Consider the following 20,790-nt stretch of genomic DNA (forward strand, 5'->3'; position numbering starts at 1 on the left):
GCCTCTGCCTCAGGGGGAAACTGCAGCCTGACATGGCCCAGCATTGGCAAGATGGGGAGTGGACCTGCTGCCTTCTGCCCTGGCTGCCTCCCTGCTCCTGCAGGCCTTGCCCGAGGCCCTGCAGCCTTGGAGTGAGCTCTAGCTCAGGCATGTCCAAAGTCCGGCCCGCGGGCCAATTGCGGCCCGTGTTCCGGTTTAATACGGCCCCCTAGGTAATTTGGCAATATCTATCTTTTATGGCCCCCAACGAATCCATATGTATTGAGATGAATACATTGTAAAATCTCAGTTAATGTCAGTTGGTCTAAATCAGTTATAAATAAATTTGGACACAACATGTATACTTGGTGTTATGTTCCTGTTCATATTTTTTGAACTTAAAAGTTGACAGACAACCTTTATTACCAATAATATGTAATGTACTTTACAATGTTCCTGACATATATTTCAGCTTCCTGGATTTTTTTTTTTTCATCTGGCCTTCAGATATGAAAGGAAGAGTGATTTAACACCTGTTAAGATTTGTCATCCATGTGACGAAATGAAAAGTATGAAAAGTAAACTTTGCATAAAATAGTTAATTTGCATTTAATTTTAATGGTTCAAAGAATGTCAGGCAAAATGGTCGGCCCTCACGCATGTTCACTTCATCAAATCTGGCCCTCTTTGAAAAAAGTTTGGACACCCCTGCTCTAGCTAGAGGTCCCCAGCCCTGCCTGCCTCTCTACCCTGCTCTGTCTCAGGAAGCCTCCAGCTTCCTTGGCAGCCAGGCTCCTCCTGCTTCCCAGCTCCAGCAAACAGATGTCTGTTCTCCCCTCCAAGAGCCCTGGCTGGGCCCTAATTGGCTCTATTGGCCTCAGCTGCAGGCTATTCTCTCTCAGCCCTCGCCCAGGGCTGGGTTTTACCCTTAAAGGGCCAGCCGTCCCATCCCACAAGAGTTCAGCTGGGACATCTTCGCACTTCCCCAACTCTGGGCTTCCTCCAACGAGCCCTTGTCTTGCTAGCCTGTCTGGATCCACTTCTCTTCCTCTTGAAACGCAGAGGCCGCCTCCGGCCCCAAGGAAGCCCTGGCCAGCAAGGACCCACGACCGCAGCTGACCCTAACCCACCCACACGTCTCTCCAGACCAGCCGTCAGCTGGGGCCAGGCGGCATGTGGGGCAGAGAACCCGCCCCGCGATGGAGGCAGAAGACACATGGGTCAACAGGGCTGCAAGATTTATTTTGAAAAGTGATCAATCTGCTCCAGAAAGCGCCCAGCCCTCGCACGGCTCGTCCCGCAGCCTGGCACAAGCAGGGCCCTGCGGCCAGGCAAGGTGGACAGCAGAGAGAGATGGGTAGAGCCAACACTGAACTAGTGGAGTCCTTTTCAAGGAAGAAGGCAAGGAAGAGTTGGAACCACCTAGGGCTACAGAGCCAGACACTTACTTAGCAAAGCCAATTTCGGCCCTTCCCTCCCATTCTGAGTGCTGCAACGTCATTGGTCAGAGCAGAGGGGGAGCCGGCTGGAGAGAGTTTTATTAGAGGATGCACCTACCTGTCCCCTTTGCTGGACCATACCAAGTAGTAAGAAAGAAGAGGCAGGGAACAGCACATTATTTCACTGCAAAAACCAACTCGGGGTCCCAGTGCCAACTCCTCTGCCCCAGGGGTTTAAACAAGAGTGAACGTCACAGCAGTTCAGGGCCGAAACCCACAAGGGATTGTAAAACTTGATTTAAAAGTTTGCCTGGAAAAGGCAAATCCGGGGGAGGAAACGGGTTTGTCTTTTTTTAGGTTGAAGTTCTAGGAGGCAGGTTTTGAACCCAACGATGGCTGTTTTTTAAAATCTCAATCCACGACAAAGCAATATGCACTTCTGCTTTTTCCACCCCCCACTGTAAACCCCAAGAGGCTCCATAAACATGAAGGCCCGTCACCCCAGCCTCCTTGGCGCAGAAGCTCTGTTAGCAGGGCTACTGAATCTTTAAACAGGGATACGCAATCCCAGGAAATACAGATAACGCAGTCCCAAACGAAACAACACCGCCTCTTGAAGAATTTGCACCCCAGACAGAGTGCAAAGGTGGCCATTCCTATCGATGAAGCCATTATGGAGGTAGCTGACAATTTGGCAGACACCAGCCACGGTGACCCCAACTTGTCGCAGAGCTGATAAACGGTATTTTGTTCCATCCAAGAACTTGGCATTGCTCTTCAACCATCCTCAGCCAAATTCCTTAGCAACCCTTCTTTTACATATCTCTAATTATGCAGCGCTATTATCGAACCATAATTTTGACAACTATGAAAAAAATCTCAGCTGCTCCAATACCTCCCAGAGAGCAAGCGCCCCCCTCTTAAAATCCCTAGTGCAGGAGGGTTTTACGGCATTTGCGGCTTTGCTCCGCCGGGACTTAAAACTGCCAGTTGAAACTCAAAACCAGAAAACAAACGTTTTAAAACACTGAATAAACCCCATGCCTCCTCTTGGGAGCTCAAGGTATGTTCCATCCTGCCCCATGATGATATCACAACTGCAGAAGTTCTCCAGTCTTCCTAGTCACAGGGTTATGGAGTGAAGTTATTCAGTATGAAGACTGGGAGGCGAGGGGAGGGTTGTGTAGTTCCCCACCCCCGTCACAACATAGACACCAAAAGAAAACCAACCTTTCGAGCCTTGTGTCTAGAGCAGAGAGGACAAACCCAACCTTCCAGAGTGGAGAAGCGACTAGCACGTAGTACAGCAGAGCCGCAGCATCCTACACTTCACCCGCAGCAAACTGTGCCCCCGGCACCGCGCTCTCGCTGCTTCTCGGAGACCTCGCACGATCTCCGGTTACGAGGGGGCCTTGCACAGTACGCTCCAGCAGAGCGAAGGAGCAGTGAGCATGCTCGCCATGCTGGGTTCGTTTTGTGCGTTTCCTTAACTTTCCCCCTACTGCCCACTTGGGCTTCCTCGTGTAACTTAGCGAGGTACCACTGCGGATTTCGGGGGTGAGAACAGAAAAAAGCTTCACTTGTAACACACACAGAAAGGCCATCAAGACCCTGCCAAAGTCAACTGGCAGAGGGAGGGCTGAAGGGAGCAATGCACTACCCCCAAATCCATGGGAAACCCCTCTCACAGCAAACCCCAGGGACGATCCCAGCTGCCCTCATCCCTACGGTCAAATAAATAAATAAATTAACGCAGCGTTCTGCACGGGAAGCTGTCTGGGACTGGCAGGCTCGTGCCCGGTGGCTTGTCCTCAGAACAGCCAATCCGCTCCCAGTAGCTCAGTGTTTTAGTCACACATACCTTGAAAATCATCCGGCCCCTTCCACATTCCTCCCCTTCCCTGTGGCCACAGAAATGCAGACGGGCCCAGCTCCTCCGCTGAAGACCACCCCAACGTACCTGGAAAGCATGGCCGCAGGGAGGGGGACGTCCGGGGAATGCCAGGCCAGAATCCGCTGCAAATAGAACAAGCCGTAGGAGCGCGAGCGGCCCTCACGTTGGCTCCGGCCTGTCCCATTCGACCCTGGACCGAACCGGAGAGTTGCAAGTGATTCAGGATCTGGCTGCAGCCAGTTGGCAGGGCATGGGCTAGCCAGCTGGCAGGGACTGCAGCCAGACATCCTCAAGCATAGGCAGGCGCTTAGCTCCCCTTGAAAAGTAGTGGAACTAAGGCCTAGGGTCTTGGCCTGGCCTGCACCTGCACCAGCATCCTAGTGGTCTCATTCCTGAGCCCCCAGCTCTCCTCCTCCCAAGTTACAGCACCTCAGCGCTCTGCCCCCAGCCGCCTTCGCTGCAGCCACACACACAGTCTCCTTAGCCAAGGGGCTGGGACCCAGCTGGGGGAAACTGAGGCTCCGATCTCAGGGAACCCAACCTCCCACCTGCCTAAGGGCCCAGAGGGGGCGGGTGCCTGACCCGGGCATGGGGCTGCCACTCCCCCAGCTAGAGCATCCATTCGAGAGGTCTGTGCTCCCAGGGTGGGGCTAGCACCGGCTCCTCCACCCAGACCTGGGAAGCGGAAGAAATCGTTCTAGAGGGGCCTCAGCCACCAGACAGGACCTGGTGGACTCGGCTCTGACGGGCATCGCTGGCTCCCGCCTGCTACCGCGCAGCTGGGTTCACTCATCCCGCCAGGGGACCCCCACTAAGGCACAGGCAGTGAGGAGAGGAACCCCAGACCCTCCTCGTCCCTGAATGGCTGCCCTTCCCACACCACCAGGCAGCGGGGCCCACCCTGAGCGCACAGATCCTGGTGTCCTGGCGAGCGGGGAGCCAGCAGTGCTCACGGCAGGGCCCCCGCTGGCTCCGGGTTGCCCTCCACGCACGGGGCAGCCCCTCTTTGAAGGCACTTCTACCCCTTCCCAGCTGGCTCCCGGCCCGTCGCTCCAGCACGACGGCGGCCAGAGGGAGGCCAAGCCAGGCCGTGGTCCGGCTGCCACGTGCGAGCTCGCACGGGGAAGAGTCACGTTAACAGCCAGGCAGGGACTCGAACCCGGAGCGCCCCCTAGGTGCCATCCTCTGATGTGCACGGTGGGGGAGGGGTGGAGAATTCCATTTAAAGAGACAGGCCGCATTTCCTTGATCCTTGTTCCTCCGGATGCCGGGAGCTGGGCCAGAGCTTGGACCCAGTCAATGGTGCCCGCTCCAGAGCCGGGCTGCACCGAATCCTCTCTCCGCCCCGCACACCAGGCGTGTCACCTCCCCCAGGCAGCACCAGCCCCCTTGGCTCAGCCTCCGCTCCGGCGAGGTGCCACTGGAGGGGCAGGGCCGGACGCACGAGCCAGGCCCAGGGCGGGCCAGCCCCGCGAGCGTTAATAAATAAAATCCGGCCTGACGGCGGCAGCACGTCCTGAGCAGCAAGACTGTCCCCCCGTGGGACAAAGGGGGCCTCAAAGGAGCCGGTGCATTGAAACACCCCCTCCTGCCCAACCCCCACCCGGGAAGGGGGGCAAGTTAGTAAAGAGTCCCAGTGTTAAAACGCGGGCGGGGCGGGGCTTCTATGTCCTACAGGGCAGCGCTGCCGGGCCCAGCATGACGGCAGCCAGGGCCCCACGGAGGGGCAGCCCTGCGCCCAGTCTTCCACCCGTGGAGGGAGCAGGGGCGCCTCCTGGGGTGTCGCCGGGCCCCCACCCCTCCGGGAGTCTACAGGCCGCGGCGTCCCCCGCGCTCTCCTCTCCGTGCGTGGTGGTGCCGTGGGAACTGCGCCGGCTCACGTCTGCTCCGCCGCTGCCGCCTGCCCGGCCACCTCGTCCTTGGCGGGGGGCTCCATGTAGATGGGGGTCACACCGGAGGGCTTCTTCGACCTGCCGGGGCCAGACAGGAGGGTCATGTGGAGCTGGGGATCCGCTCCAGAGCGGTATTGAAGGGGTTCATACGGAGCCTTTAGCGCCAGGAGGTTTTGGGGGTGTCCCCTCCCCCAGGCAGGAGCCCCCCACGGTTTTCTCTGGGAAGGCACCCTACTGAGGTCACTGCCCTCGGCTAAAGGTGGGTGCAGGAGGGGAGCCCGCTGGCTCTGCCATTTCATAGGCAAGGAAGGGATCTGGCGCACCCTCCCCCACCGGCAGGGCCTGGCCACACTCACAAGGAGGCAGGCAGGCCCATCACAGGGATCCATCCCCGGCAGCGCGTGGCCATGCTCATGAGTAGGGGGAGGCAGTGGGCGGGCCCACCACAGGGATCCGCCCCCAGGAGGCGTGGCCGTACTCACAAGTAGGGGGAGGCGGGCCCACCACAGGGATCCGCCCCCAGGAGGGCGTGGCCGTACTCACGAGTAGGGGGAGGTGGGCCCACCACAAGGAACCGCCCCCAGGAGGGCGTGGCTGTACTCACGAGTAGGGGGAGGCGGGCCCACCACAGGGAACCGCCCCCAGGAGGGCGTGGCCGTACTCACGAGTAGGGGGAGGTGGGCCCACCACAAGGAACCACCCCCAGGAGGGCGTGGCTGTACTCACGAGTAGGGGGAGGCGGGCCCACCACAAGGAACCACCCCCAGGAGGGCGTGGCCGTACTCACGAGTAGGGGGAGGTGGGCCCACCACAGGGAACCGCCCCCCTGGAGGGCGTGGCCGTACTCACGAGTAGGGGGAGGCGGGCACGCCCACCACCAGGACGTGGTTCTTCTTGCGGAAGAGGCGCCACAAGCCTTTGTGGTTGCCACGGACGTCCAGGTCCCAGATGTGCAGGCACTAGGAGGGAAGCGGCGCAGGCAGGTTAGAGCGCTGGCCCGGAGCTGACGGCCTGCACCCCGCTCCGAGGCTCTCCAGGGCTGCTCGGCGGAGTGACAGAAATGCCGACCACGAAGGTTCCTTCCACGGCTGCCTGGAGAGCGTCTAACGGTACCTCCCTGCCCCCAGGAAGTAACCCCATGAGGGCAGCATCTCAGCTACTGGTACATGAGCCAGCTCCATTCGTGGGCAGAGGGGAGACTGCAGGGCCGGGGAGGGGTACGGGTAGAGGGCGCAGAAAGCTGCCTCCTTCTGGGGACTTGAGCTCATCTGCTCCAGTTTCTTCGAGGCACAGTCAACCCCAGAGTCACCCTGCTGTCTCGGGTCCAAGGGAACCAGCCAATAGGAGTCGGTGATAGGGGCCAGCTGAGCCAGACACACGGGGCATCCTAGCGTGGCTGCCGTGGGAGCCAGTGAGAACGTGATCCCTGGAGCTGGGATTTTCAGATGGCCCCGTCGCATCGAGGGGAGCTCTCCTGTACCACCCCAGGGGAGACATGGGAGATGCCCTTCCCTGACCAGCACCGTGCAGCGTGGGGGGGCAGATCTATGGGGACCAGCCCAGAGGGCAGAGCAGGGCGTCACCTTGGCGAGCTGAGTCCAGGTGGTGAAGTCGGCTTCCCGCTCCATCCTGATGTACATCACGTAGGTCTTGCCTTCCGTGTCGGGCAGGAAGGAGTCCTCGCACGGGTTCTTGCTGTGATCCAGCACCGCAGCCTCACTGGCAGGGGGCACAGGGCTGGTGAGTGGGCAATTAAGGGCACCCCCCAGCTAGGGATGTAAGCGACTAGTCCCTCGACTAGCTGCTTCCTCCCCCTAACAGAGGCAGCAAGGGAGGAGGGGGGAGAGCAGGAGCCGGTGTGGGCGGGAGCTGGTTCCCCCCAGCACCATCTCCGCGAGGGGCAGGGGGTAGCAGGGACCAGGCACGAGCTGGGAATCAGCTGTTCCGACTCACTCCGAGTCCCCCACGCTGCGCTTCAGCCTTTTAGAGGCTCTTAACACATTGAAAAGGCAGAGCTGCAGCGGGGTTATATCCTGGGCCCAGGAGCTAGGCCCGCTGCAGCTCCCCTGCTTATCGACTCGTCGATGGAAATTCCATCGACAAGTCGATTAGCTGCTTAAACTAAATGGAACCTCCTTACCCCCGGCAGGCGATCCACTGCGGGGTAAACCCAGTGCGGGAGAGAAGGCGGAGACCACGTTCGGATGATCTGCCCTCCAAGAGGATGGCTTTAGCGATACCCCTGTGAATCCCACGCCCCAGCCGGCCATGTTCCAGGCTGATCTTTCAGGCCAAGGGCCACAGAACACACTCACCCCAGCAGCCGGTGAATTTCTATCTCGTAGGCGTCCTTCTTTAAGCTGCACAGGAGAGACAGAGCGTCAAGGGACAGCGAACGCGGAGACACGTTCCACGAGACGGGCCACGGATGAACGGCACCACACTTCCTCCTCCAGCCCCGCCAGGGCCAGAGCCGGGTTGCAGGGGGGACGCCCCCGTGGGCCTTGATCGACCACACCTCCCGTCTCTCCCCCACCCCACCGATTCAGCGCCGTTCCCACTACGGCTGTGCAGCTTTCACCAGCTAACAGGGGAGACTTACTGGTTAAGGGTAACTGGGGGGGGCTGCTCCGGCCCCATGCCCGGGGGGCTGCCTGTGATGAGCCCAGGGCCTCGCAGGCAGGGGCTGCTCCGGCTGGGACGTCAGGGCAGCTCCTGTCTGCAGTGGTGGGGACCCAGCTCTGCTCATGCCCCTTCACATCGGCTGTACAACGGGTTAAACCCGTTAGCCCATAGAGCGGGACTGTCCAGCCCTAATCCCCATGTCGCTGGGGAGCATGGGAAGGGACAGGGACAGCGGTGGGCACCTCCCTTCAGAAGCGGGGGGGGGGGGAAATGGGGAGAAGAGAGGAGAGGAGGGGAGGAGGCAGGAGCAGGGGGAGCTCGTGGGAGAAGAAAGGGGGTACGAGAGCCCAAGGCCCCGGTAGCGCAGGAGGCTCAGGTCACTCACCCCTCCACGTTCTTCAGCGGCACGTTCGGGACGGTGTTGAATTTGTGCTTTTTGAAATAGGCTTCCTGGGAAACGAGCACAGAGAGGGACGTGGGCATCACCCTCCGGAGCCACGGCCACGCTCTGGGTCCCGGCCCTGCCCCGGCCCTCGTGAGCACAGGCCGAGGTCAGAGACCAGTAGGCAGCGCTGCCCCCCGCAGGCGGGAGGGCCCCGCCGGCGCCACTCACGTGGAAGTAGCCGTTCATGTTGAGCCCCACGATGCCGAAGTGGTACGAGCGCGAGACGTCGGGGATGATGCACTCCCGGCCCTTCCGCTGCTCCGGCATCCGCATCCACATGTCCCAGTCCCACAGCTGGAGAGGGGCAAGGACGCTGCTTTTAGGGGGGGGGGATCCTGCTCCTGACCCGGGCACCTGCTGATCACCCCCCCTGAGCTCCCGGCCTCGGAAAGACTTCTGTGCCAGCCCCCTTCCCCCTCCAGGTGCGCGCACGTGAACCTAACCCCCGGACACGGCTGCTGCCAGCAGCCAGCGATTCGTTAGGCGGGAGCCCAAGTAGCGCCCCCTGGTGTTTGTTACCGTAGGGCTACTCTGCTCACGGGCCGGCTGGCCAGCTGGGGCAGGGGGGGGGATGTATTTTTAGCTGCTTTACCCAGGCTCGGCAGACAGAGGCGTCCAGAGCCCCTCAGAGCTGGGGGCCCAGGATCTGGACAGTCTAAAATTTTAAGAGTCACACGTGTCATTTGGGGGGAGAAAGGGGCTGGCACATCCCTGAGACAGCCCCTCCCACACCCTGCCTGATGGCCCCGCCCCACAGCCCCTCCCACACCCTGCCTGATGGCCCCGCCCCACAGCCCCTCCCACACCCTGCCTGATGGCCCCGCCCCGCCTCACAGCTCCTCCCACACCGTGCCTCACGGCACCTCCCTGCCTCACGGCTCCTCCCTCTGCCCCTCCCCGCCTCACGGCCCCTCCCCCTGCCCACCTCAAAGCCACACCCCGCCTCATGGCTCCTCCCTCTGCCCCTCCCCACCTCACGGCCCCTCCCCCACCCCGAGGCAACACTGGATCCTGCCCGGGAGAGCCGAGGGCACCCACCTTCTCTGGGGTTGGCCATTTCGGCTCCAGTTCGTCCTTGTAGAGGCTTTTGCTCAGCACCCAGCCCAGGCCGGGCATGGTCTCCACGCGGTACAGCAGCGAGGGGTCCTCGGCCGTGTGCTCGTAGCCCTGGGGAGCCACACGGCAGCGCTGAGCGCGCCCTCGCCAGGACGCGCCGTGGGCCCCTGGAGGGCGAGCACGCCAGGAGGCGGCGCTACTCCCAGCGCTTCCCACCTTGCTTTGGGCGGGGACACCTGCCTCACCCACCTACCCCGAACCCCTTCACGCTTGTAGCTGCCTCCCCCCTTCACATCTGGCTTCTCCCCTGCCCTCTTTCCCTTCCCCCTAGAAACCTTCCCGTTCTCACCCTCCCCACTCCGCCCCCTTCCTGCTACCAGACGGCCTCTGCCCCCTGAAGCCGCCTTCCGGGCCATTTCAAGGGGCTCGTTCAGAGGAGCCAGGAGGCTGAACGCCAGCACCAGCTTGTGCCACCCAGGGGTCAGACACGATGCGCTCGCGGCCCCGACCGGGCTGTGAGCTCCGCCAGAGGATACGGGGGAACTGGCACCCTCTGCCCGGCAGGTGCCCCGCAAAACTCTCCCGATTCCAGCCCTGACTCGCTCCCACCAGATCACCCCCCCCGGAGCGGGGAGCAAGAGCACAGCGCCGCGCCGGGGCAGATGCCTCCACTCCAGCGATTGGCGTTTCAGGGGAGCCAGGCAGAGCTGGAGTGGGAGGCGCATAAGGTGAGTGGAGGCAACAGAGGGGGTCCCACGTGAGCATGGATTGGGGCGGGGAGGGGGAAGGAGTGCAGGGACACCGGAGCCGTTCGCGCCGTGGGGTTCCCGAGACGGGAGAAGCACGCAGCCACGAACCTACCTGGTCGTTCCAGGCCGAGATGCAGTACAGGCTGTCATCCTCCTCCAGTAAATAGATGGACTGGCTCAGGAAGCTGGAAGGGGATCGCCCCCGAAAGGAGACAACAGTTACCGAGGGGAGCCAGCCACCGACAAAGGAACCAGCCCACGCCCCAGGGGGCTCTGCTTACCTGGAAGTGGATTCTCTCCCACCCACTGCTATGGGGCACAGCCCCTCCACCCCCTAACTGGGCAGAGGAGGTAATGGAGGGGTATCCACCCGGCCTGGAGGCTCTTTGCTCTTAACCACGAGCCAGGCAGAGCCCCACCCCTCGAGCCAGAGAGGATGCTGGGGAGAAGCTGATGCAGGAGAAGGAAGAGGAAGACAGTTGCCAGCCTCAGTGAAGGGCAAAAGCAGGTCAGCTGAGGCCAGAGGACACTCAAAGCATTTTGCTACCGTGAGAAGTCACTTAAAGAACAAGCCTCAAATACTCAGTTACATGTCCAGGTCCATTTTACAGATGGGCAAAACTGAGGCATGACACAGTCCAGTGACTTTCTCCCTTCCCTCCCAGGAAGTCAACAGCAGAGCCAGGAGTTTTAGCAGCAGCGACCCCTCGCCCTCCAGGAAGCTGTCTAGCAGCTAAAAACCTAGGCGGCATGGAAGTCTTGACACATGCCCTCTTTGTAATTGGAGCTTGGTTGCAGATAACAGGGTCAGCCCCATCCCAGCATCAGAAGGATGCTCCCACCTCTCCTGGGACCATCCTGCAGATGGCAGTTTGCCAGTAAAGAGCCAGTAGCCACTTGTTTCTGGTGGGGCAAAAGAGGCAGACAGATGTGGCTAGGCTCCTGGGCGATAAGAGAAGTTGTGGGACCAAGCAGAGGACCCGATGTCAGCATGTTAGAGCCTCACCTGAAGAAGTCGATGGAGATGTCCAAGTCTTCTTCCAGTACCACAGCAAACCTGGCATCCTGGGAGGGAAACGAGAGACGTCAGCAGGACAAAGGGGACTCGGACAGAAGAGACACGTCTCGCGGCATCCCCTTGAGGCTCGCAGCCCCAACAAACCTCGACGACCTTAGGATCCTAGAACCGGAAGGGACCTCGAGAGGTCATCGAGTCCAGGTCCCTGCCCTCACGGCAGGACCAAGCACTGTCTAGACCTTATTTGCACCAGGCCTGCCTTGAGTCAAGCCCAACGTGGTGGGGCACGACCACACGTGAGCCCTCAGAGGCAGCCATTTTGTTTGCCAAAGGACTCCATTCCGCAGCCATTGCTCCAGCGAGACGGGCTGGACATAGGGTTGCCAGATACTTTCACAAAAAATACCAAACATGGTGAGGAAAAAATTGGTTGAGGAACAAAACAAAACAAAAACCCCCACACCCGAGGATCAAAGTTGTTGAGAAAAAAGCTACACACACACACACACACACACACACAAAAAGAGATACTGCGCCTTTAAATCCCCACCCTCCCCATCCCCGCCAGATGCAGCAGGGAAAGAATGCCCCAAGTGGCCTTCCATCCGAGAAAAAAAGCACGTCCAGTATTTTCTGTTTGTTTTTTTAAACCGGACAGAGGGGTGCAGTTCCTAGAGCTTGCAGAAAGGCCCCCATGCTGCTTCCCTCCTTCTCCCCCACCACATTCCCGGGTGCTGCAGCACAATGAGAATTTCAGCTCTTATAAATGGGCCCCGTGCGGGGGGAGGTGTTGCTGTCCTGAGGTGCCAGCACCCAGCTTGTTCCTGAGGGGGTCTGCAGGCGCTCGTTCCCGAGCGGACCTGCCCGGCAGTGAAAGCAGAGACGCGGCTCACTCACCGGATGCAGGTTGAAGGTTGCAGTCAGACTGGCCTTGTAGTGCTGTGGGCAGAGACACGAGCGTTAGCAAACATGGCTGCTCAGGCGGTGGCCGTCGATGTGCCACCAAGAGTCTACTACTGCTGCCAGCTCCAGGACCGAAGCTTTAATCCAAGCACGGGAAACGCATGCGTTTATTGCGCCGGGCCGTGGGTTCAAGCCCCCCCACCGGCATGGGTGGGGCGCACAGTGCACCAGGAAAAGGGGGGAGAATTTTCCTAAGTGGGGTGAGTGGAAAGGGACCCTCACCTGGGACACCCGAGCATTTTTAATGCTAATGGGAGTGTGCTGAATCCCTTTCAGGCCAAACAGCTCCACCACGTCCATCGGCTCCTGGAAACAAAGAGAGAGACGAGATTTGCTTGCCACACGGCCCCCGGTACGGAGCGGCTGTCTGCAGCTCCATGCTCAGCCCGTGTGACCATGAGCGCACTGCCGTACAGAAGAGGGCAGGATTGACAAGCCACGGACTTTGCCCCGTCTCCTGACGGCAGCAGAGGCTTCAGGCAAGAGTGGGGAACATCCCGTCATGGGCCTAACTACGCCATAGTAACCTCAGCCTACCTAACCTTGTGGCCTGAAGCATGAGGCTTGCTGGGGGGAGGGATAGCTCAGTGGTTGGAGCATTGGCCTGCTAAACCCAGGGTTGTGAGTTCAATCCTTGTGGAGGCCAGTTAGGGATTTGGGGCAAAAATTTATCAGGGATGGTACTTGGTCCTGCTGTGAAGGCAGGGGACTGGACTCGATGACCTTTCAAGGTCCCTTCCAGTTCTAGGAGATCGGCAATCTCCATTGTACAGGTTAACCCAGCCTGTGTAATGGAAGATGCACAGGAAGCAGCTCACCTCTAGTCTGCCTAGAGCCCTGTGAAGAATGGGGAGGTGCATTCCAGGGCTACACGCGGGCTACACGCCACATCTGTGCTTCATACATATCACAGATCAGCCTTTGCCCTCCAGCGTGAAACAAAGTCACCTCCCCAGACAAGTAATAAGCCCATTAGAGTGCCCCCTAATTATCTCAGACTCCTCCTCTCCCCCACCCCTCCCTCTCTCCACGATCCCTATTGCAGCCAGGGAAAGGAAACTCAGATTGTATCAAGGGCTTCTCCACCCCAGGAAGATGGCAGCACAGCGAGTGGCATTTCCTGGCCCAGTGCTGAGCCGTCCTAGCATCCATGCTGCTCCTCCCAGAGCCCAGGGAGCCTGCTTCTGTTGCCATGGCGACAGGATGCAGCTCTTGTTATCTGCGCTCACAAAGCATCAGTCACTGCGGCAAGTGTCCAAAAGAAGAGGATTTCGCTCCCCTCCTCCCCCAAACAAAACCCCCCCCCAAAACCCCACACTTCTGGTTTCATTCATTTTCCTCCACTCCACTCCCCCATCACCACATGTGGTGGAGAACACTTTATACTGCACTGCAGCACATGGAAACACTAGATGCGATGGAGGAAAGAAAATCCTCGACCCCACAGCACGAGCCAGGCCCAGCCACGGTGTCTGTTCGATGCCCACTAGACGCAGCATCTCCTAAGTCCCTTACTAGGCCAGGAACCGAGAGATCTGCCCCAGGCTTGGTCCTTGTGTGACCGTGGGCCACTCAACTGCCTTTGCCGCATGTCGGGCACCCTCTGCCCAGCCGAACGAGGGGGACAAAGGCCAAGCGAAGGCCCCGGTGAAGCCCTTTGAGGCCTACGGGGGTAAGAAGCGCCACAGGAGCGTTCGGCCTCTGGCTGTGTCCGGCAAGGCTGCAGCTGACAGACCCTGGGAGAAGGTTTGTGGGGACAGGCCAGCCTAGGGCAGGTTGTTTGGAGGGGCTGGCGGGGAAGGTCTGATCATTGCCAGGACTATGCAGGGCCCCCGCTTCAGAAGTCACATCACCGCTTGCCAGCCAGGAGTCTCACCCAGTTTTAATCTGACTGGTAGGGCAGGAGGCGCTATCTGGTTATTTTAGACTGGGGTGCCCAGGTCTGGAAGGGAAGGGGTCCAATGCACATGGGGCGCTGGGTGAGGAATCTGGACCCGCCCCCTACAATATGGCGAGGCACAGGTATGCAGAGCTATGGGGCAGCAGAGTTTCAGCACTCCAGACCCGGCCCGGACTAGCTTCCTGACAACGGAGCAGCCATCTTGGGGGCTTCTTACCTGGCTGCTCAAGAGGGAAAAACACAGAGAGAGACAAAAGGAAGATTTCACCTCAGGCCCTGCAACAAAGCCACATGGGGCACGTCTACACTGAATTAGAAACTGGGTCTGTGAGACCTGGATTTGTGGACCTAGTGCTTCCAAGGGATGTTAAAAAAGTGGTTCAGTAGCTAACTACAGTAATTACTCGTTTAACATGTGCCTGCTTAACATGTTTTCACAATAGCATTTTTTTTGGGGGGGGGGGGGGGGGGGAGGAGGGGGGTTCGAATAACACAACTGTCCCTGAAATAAAACACGAAAATAATCAAGTGGCGGACTACTTCGTGTGGCGGTATAAGTCGGTGAAAACAGTGGTAATACACATGAGAGGATGAATACATGTATCACAGAGCCCAAAAGGGCTTGGGCCAGCCCCGGTCACATGCAGGACAGTCGGGTTTGCCCGCAAATAAAGAGTATTCGGCCAACAAGTTTCGCTCTTGCACAAGACTGAGCTGAGATGCCGTGCCCAGCTTTTGGTGCAAGAGCGGGAGAAGTGTGAAATCCCACCCCAGGAGAGGAAAGGGCATGAGGCCTAGCCTCTGGGGTGTGGGGCACTCCAAAGGGACCAGGGACGGGACAGAGGTGTAAGCCACCCCATCGCTAGGACACAATCCCGCCCGTTGCTGTCATGCCTGGCCACTCTCCACGTAATAGACTGGCCCCGGTGAAGTCCCTGTGGAATCGCTGGTTCATCTCACAGCTCGGAGACCGGGAGAAAGTGCTTCATGTTCGAGGATGAACGGGGCTCCCTTCCCAGCCCACAGCACAGCACCTCCCCACGCCCCTCGGTCCACCTCTGCTGCCTACTCGACGTGCTAGCCAGGACCATTCGGATTGCTAATTCGGCAGGAGTGGGCCAGAGAGGGGACTTCAAAGGGCATCTGAGACCTCTCGCCCCCTGTTCCAGCCACAGGGCACTTTAAGGACGCAGAAAATAAAGTTATTTGAAGCAGGAGCCCCAGTTCTGGGCCCTGCCGCGCTTGGTGCTGTACAAAACAAATCCGTGGCCCTTCTCGATCCAAGCCGGAGACGAGAGACAACAGGCAGCGGCCTCAGCACATCAACAGCCCAACCGCTGTCACACGCAGACGCCCAACGGGAACACACCCACGAACCTGCTCCGGCTCGGCCCCTTGGGACAGATTCACAACCTCGCAAGGAGCCCCCCCATCCCTCCCAAGGGAGATCTTACCTCATAATACCCATCGATGAAGACGGTGATCATCTGGGGGTTGACCCCCTGGGCCGACAGCAGGGACCGCAGCATCCTGGGGGCCAGGAGAGTGGAAATGGGTTTGGTCACAAGTGAACGCCATGGCAACGGGCTGAGGGGGTGCCATGCAGCATCTCCTCTCAGACTGGGGGGGGTGGGGTGGGGAGGAAGGGGAACGGGCCTGACCAGACCCCTCCTCTCAGCCGACTCTGCCGGGGGCGGGTTAGACATTCCCCAGCTTGGAGAGGGTCTGAGGGGGGCGCCAAGATGAAACCTGGGCCACAGGTGCAGGAGATGGGTTCCACACTCCCGCGAGGCCTAGATCCGGGAGGGGTTGGGGCACGGTTGGCCCTTGCAAACCCAGACGCTGCCCCGTCCCAACGGCGAACGCCCCTCCCCGCGCACAGCTGGTCAGCAGGGAGGAGGCACAACCTCTGGCAGGCTAGACCGGGAACGAACCTGCTTCCAGGACAGCGCCACCCCCCCGCCAGCTCCCTGGCGCAACAGCCACTCAGACGCCCTCGAAACACTCTGGGAAAGTGAAGACGCCGCACAGGGGACCTCTCCTGCTACCACCACCAGAGCACCTGCCCCGGTTATTCCGAACCAGGCCTGGCCCTAGCAGCCCACCTGCACTAGCAGGGCTGGGTGGCTCTCCCAGGGCTTCCCCCGGCCCCAGATCTGCTGCTTTCCCCAGGAGGGCCCTCCAGGGTGCTGCGCTCACCTGTACAGGTAGTTGGGTCGGTTCCCTGCAATGACAGCCACCGGCACGTTAAAGACTTTGTTGTCCTGGAGCTGGAAGAGAAAAAGCATTGGAGAGAAGGGCTTTGGGAAGCCACCAGCAGCCCCCGATGACCACAGCCCCCCAAGGGCGGGACTGGCCTGAGAACGCCAGTGAAGAGAAGGCAGAGAGAGCTGGAACAGCCACAAGGTTTAGGAGCCCTGCCCGCAGCCCAGAGAGCTCATGGGAGTCGTTTCAGTGCCCCTCTAGGCTTGAATCGGAGCAGAGACTCTCGCCCGCAAGACCCTGGCAGATCGAATGAGTCCACCGGTCCCTCTCGGACCCCTTCCCGCCCTGCCGAGCAGGGCTGGACGTGGGCCGTGCTTGGCTGGCAGGCAGCTAGAGAAACTCTGGGGCTGCGGGACGTGGCACAGCGACTATTGAGGCCAGGTTGTCTCTTCAGGCCTGATCCCAGTCTGGTCAGAGCTGCCACGGGCGGCCTACCCCATGGGACAAGAGGGTGCTTCTAGCTGGAGTGTAACAGAGCCCTAGGCTGGCAGGGCCTCACAGGCCGCTGAACGCCATCTCCCCAGAGCTGGAGCGAAGCGTTACGGCCCACGGGCCGGGCACAGACGAGACGGAAGGGCCACGAGTGGCTGCAGAGAGCGTTTGCACCCTCGTGCCCTGGCCACTTTCTACAGCTCTCAAGCCCTTCCTTTGCGTGGCAGGCCTCCCTCCCAGAATGCACCTGGCGGCCATTTTCCAGCCCTGCCTGGGAATGGACGGGCAGGTGCATTCTGGGAGCAGGCGGATGTGATTTCGGCTAGCGCGCTCCATAGACCGCTCAGTCTCCTGCGGGCATCCTGCCAGGTTGGGGCCACGCCCGGGGCCAGGGCTTTCCCCTCCCCCAGGGCAGGGCAGGGGGGTCCGGCAGCGGCCACTCACAGGCTCCGGGTTGAACTCGATGGGCGTGGGGTCCTTGCAGCTGCAGACGCTGCCGTAGCCTTCCACCTTGCTGCAGAACCTCCGCCGCCGGCGATTCAGCTCCGTGTCCGGCCAGCGGCACTCGGCGTCTGCAGGAGAATGGGAGACTCCCAAGTTCAGACCCTTGCTCCCGAGGGAGGGGGGTGGCCGCAGCCCACTCAGTGCCAGGGCTTCTGTGCCAGCGTCAGCCATCGCGCCGGGGGCTTGCCGCCTCTAGCGACGGACAGGCGGGCCGCAGGGATCTGGTGGCCACCCAGGCTGAGCGGATGCCAAATACGGTGCCGGGCACCCCGGCGCAAAGCCACGCCCGGGCACAGAAGGCCCAGGGAACCGGAGCCATGCAGAAAGGAGGGCGCTTTGAAGGGATGGTCCTGAGACATTCCTTGCAACTGCAGTCACAAAGCGTCCCTTGGGAGCAGGAGGAGGAACCCCCGTCCGCTCTCTCCTCCCATCAGCTGGGTGCTGGATTGTTACTGTAGGGCTGCCAAGAGCGATCACCAGATTTACAATGGACGCCCCAGCTCCATTTTAAACCGCCAGTTTTGTACTCGCGAGGCCAGTGACCCAACAGCCCCCCAGAAAGGGCTCCGTTAGGACTGACATCATCCCCGACCACCCCCCTCCCCCGGGCAAACTCCCCACGGAGGGGCTGGCACACAGCAATGCCTCACCAGCTGGGCTCCCATGGCTCAGGGACCATATTTAGAGAGGGCCCTGGCTCCCCACAGAATCACAGAACCCCAGGGCTGGCAGAGACCTCGGGAGTCATCGAGTCCAGCCCCCTGCCCAAGGCAGGACCAACCCCAACTCCATCATCTCAGCCAGCACTGCCCCTCAATCATTTCTCATCTCCACATCGCCAGGTCCCCGGGTTTACAGGAGAATCCTGTTCCACTTCCCCCAACCCACCCGGAATGGGGGCTGAACTCGGACAGCTGGGTGCCAAGAGCTTTGTAAGGCAGAGTCGGAGTCTCCCCTCCGTCCCCAGCATCTGCTTTGCACACGCGCCCCCCCTTCCCCAAGCGAGGCACTGCAGTGAGGCACAGCACGCCCAGCTGCATCCTGCCCTTCCCCTGGTTCCCTACCTTCCACGGAGGTCAGCTGGACTTCGGTCTTCAGCAAGACAGGGTCCCCCCAGGCCGAGAGCGCCGGGGACTTGGAATGCTTCTCGCCGTACACCTCGCCTGTGGGGCGGACGCGCCGTCAGAGACGGGCCGCTGCCGAACCGCGCTCAAGGCCCCACCGCACCCAGCCCCAGGACAGAGCCAGCCAGACCCCATGGGATGGCTTGGTACCGCTTCCCTCCAGGAACGGCAGGCGCCTAAGGAGGAGATGTCCCCATCCCCCAACCTGCCCCAGGGAGTAGGCCCCCATCATGGCCAAGCGCCTTGAGGGTGAGGAAGCGGTTTGAGAGACCCGGTTTGAGGGGGAGCCTTTTCCATCCAGTGCACAGGACCCCTAGACCCCTTCTCCATCCCTGCCCCTGCAGCCCCCGGGCCTGGCGGGAGCAGGACTCTCACCTCCTTTCTTCCCCACAAAGCTCCACATGTCCCGCCAGCTGAGGGACGAGGCCGCTTGGCTCCCCAAGGCCTTCAGGAGGCTCTTTGCCGGGTCTTTAAGGTGGAAGGAGCCTTCGTCCTGGAACGAAACAAAACCCGTCCTGAGGCGGCGCCTTCCCCGGCTCCGACCCGACGCGACGCCTCCCCCGCCGCAGCCCCCGGGGGCTTTCCGCCGTGCCCCTCTAGCTCCCGCCGGGGCTCAATGGATGCCCACCAACTGCACAGGGTTTCACCCCCCTGCGGACAGAGGGCGCGAGGCAGACTCGGGGGGGAGGGGAGGGAGAGTCGGAGGAGCCACCCTTTCCGACTCAGGAGCGTTGCCTTGCCAAGATCAGACAGACAGACAGACAGAGCCCCCGTGCTGCAGTCCCCTGGGTCAGACGAACACACTTCATCCCTTTGGAGAACGTCTCTTCCCAGCTATTTCCCACCCAATGCAGGTGACGCGGCACGTAAGTGCCCGCCAGAAATCAGACAACAGAACAGTTTCAATACAAGGGCACCGGGGTGGTTTGCACTCAGCGCCTTATGGAGAAGCAGTAGCCACAGGATGCATTACGGGGCAGAAAATACACCCCTCCCTCCCCAGACAAGAGTGATACAAGAAGGCTGTGTCTAGACTGGCAAGTTTTTCTGCAAAATCATCTGCCTTTGCGGAACAACTTGCCAGCTGTCTACACTGGCCGCTTGAATTTCCACAAGAACATGGACGATCTCATGTAAGATCATCAGTGTTCTTGCGGAAATACTGTGCTGCTCCCGTTCGGGCAAAAGCCCTCTCGTGCAAATCATTTGCGCAAGAGGCCCAGTGTAGACAGCACAGTGCTGTTTTCTGCAAAAAAGCCCCGATGGCTAAAATGACGATTGGAGCTTTTTTGCCAAAAACTTTTCCGTTAAAAGCATTTCTGGAAAATCATGCCAGTGTAGACGTAGCCGAAAGGTATAAAAAAAGTGACAAAAGGGAGCCGGGGCGGGTAGAGTGTGTTACTCTCTTCCCACTCGTGGCGGTGGGAGACAGGAGTCACCCCATTCCGGTCAACAGCGCTACGCAGGGGTTACATGTAAATGTTGTTTTCACACAAGCACCCTTGTACTTTCTGCACATGCACAGTCCCAGCAAAAGGGAATTTGGGAGGATGCCTACAAACAACAACTTAACAGTCCCTCTGCTGGAATGCTGAGACCACTACCCGCCACGCTGACCAGTCCGGATCCCCGGTTTCCTTGTGCTTCCCTCTCGGTCTGCAACAGCTCGATGCCTCTGGTCTTATACTGAAATGTTAAACGCCCGGGGGCGGGGCCTGTTTCTGTTCTGTGTTTGTACAGCGCCCAGCACAGTGGGGGGTTGGGAGGGGGGGGTCTGGCCCGGATTCTTGGTGTTCCCAGAATAGAATCGACAGTGTAAATCGGGAGGGGAACGGCGCTCGTTGTCAGACATACGCGGTGGAACATTCACAAGACAAGACTGCAGGGAAGCAGAGCCGGCCTCAGCTCGCTTCCGTAACTCAAGCTGCGGTCCTCAGCCCCACCTACCTTAATGGAGAAGATCAGGATGCGGCCCCGGGCCACCATGTTGAGGAAAAGGACCATGGCTTCGTCCTCATGGGGCGAGTAGGTGTCGAACACCCGCTTGGCCATCACGTGCCCCTGCAGGGGTTCAAACACACCGGAGAGATGTCAACACCACCGTTAAAAAGAAGGTTCAACATTCTGGCTCACCGGGATCCCATGGGTAGGGGGCTGCTATAGCCCAGCCAGGTCGCTGGTTAACCGGTTACCAGTAATCATCAGCTGGTAAGGGTGATGCTTCCTGGTTAACTGGTTACTTGTTAACATCCCTAGCACAGCCTGCATGATGCACGTAGACCATGACCCCAGGCATCAATACTCCCTAGAACGCCTTACTGCGGCGGGGCGGGGCCAAATATACCGAGTCCTCCACTTCGGAAGGAACAATCAATCAAATGTGTACTAAATGGGAAGGGACTGCCTAGGAAGGAGCACTGCAGAAAAGGATCGGGGGGAGGGGGGGGGGGATTACAGTAGATCATACTGTTGACTCATGTTTAGCTTGCAATGCTGTTGCCAAAA

The 20,790-nt window shown here is 59.9% G+C and overlaps 1 protein-coding gene across 2 annotated transcripts in view; it reads right to left on the reverse strand.

Annotated features, from left to right (window-relative positions):
• Positions 1 to 1,200: 1,200 nt before the first annotated feature.
• The window catches only part of POMGNT1 (protein O-linked mannose N-acetylglucosaminyltransferase 1 (beta 1,2-)), a 30,777-nt gene continuing 11,187 nt past the window's right edge, over positions 1,201 to 20,790 (reverse strand). For both annotated transcript variants that reach the window (XM_075935902.1, XM_075935903.1), the window contains 17 exons: positions 20,233 to 20,346; positions 18,661 to 18,778; positions 18,226 to 18,324; positions 17,102 to 17,229; positions 16,160 to 16,230; positions 15,415 to 15,490; positions 12,283 to 12,366; positions 11,995 to 12,036; positions 11,086 to 11,144; positions 10,192 to 10,264; positions 9,313 to 9,441; positions 8,443 to 8,568; positions 8,215 to 8,279; positions 7,520 to 7,564; positions 6,788 to 6,923; positions 6,054 to 6,163; positions 1,201 to 5,282 (listed from right to left, as the gene is read on the reverse strand). In XM_075935902.1, the coding sequence (XP_075792017.1) occupies positions 5,189 to 5,282; positions 6,054 to 6,163; positions 6,788 to 6,923; positions 7,520 to 7,564; positions 8,215 to 8,279; positions 8,443 to 8,568; positions 9,313 to 9,441; positions 10,192 to 10,264; positions 11,086 to 11,144; positions 11,995 to 12,036; positions 12,283 to 12,366; positions 15,415 to 15,490; positions 16,160 to 16,230; positions 17,102 to 17,229; positions 18,226 to 18,324; positions 18,661 to 18,778; positions 20,233 to 20,346 (1,569 nt within the window). In that variant the 3' untranslated portion in view covers positions 1,201 to 5,188. The remainder of the gene's footprint in view (positions 5,283 to 6,053; positions 6,164 to 6,787; positions 6,924 to 7,519; positions 7,565 to 8,214; positions 8,280 to 8,442; positions 8,569 to 9,312; positions 9,442 to 10,191; positions 10,265 to 11,085; positions 11,145 to 11,994; positions 12,037 to 12,282; positions 12,367 to 15,414; positions 15,491 to 16,159; positions 16,231 to 17,101; positions 17,230 to 18,225; positions 18,325 to 18,660; positions 18,779 to 20,232; positions 20,347 to 20,790) is intronic.

This window comes from Pelodiscus sinensis, chromosome 9, assembly GCF_049634645.1.
Source record: "Pelodiscus sinensis isolate JC-2024 chromosome 9, ASM4963464v1, whole genome shotgun sequence".
NCBI lineage: Eukaryota > Metazoa > Chordata > Testudines > Trionychidae > Pelodiscus > Pelodiscus sinensis.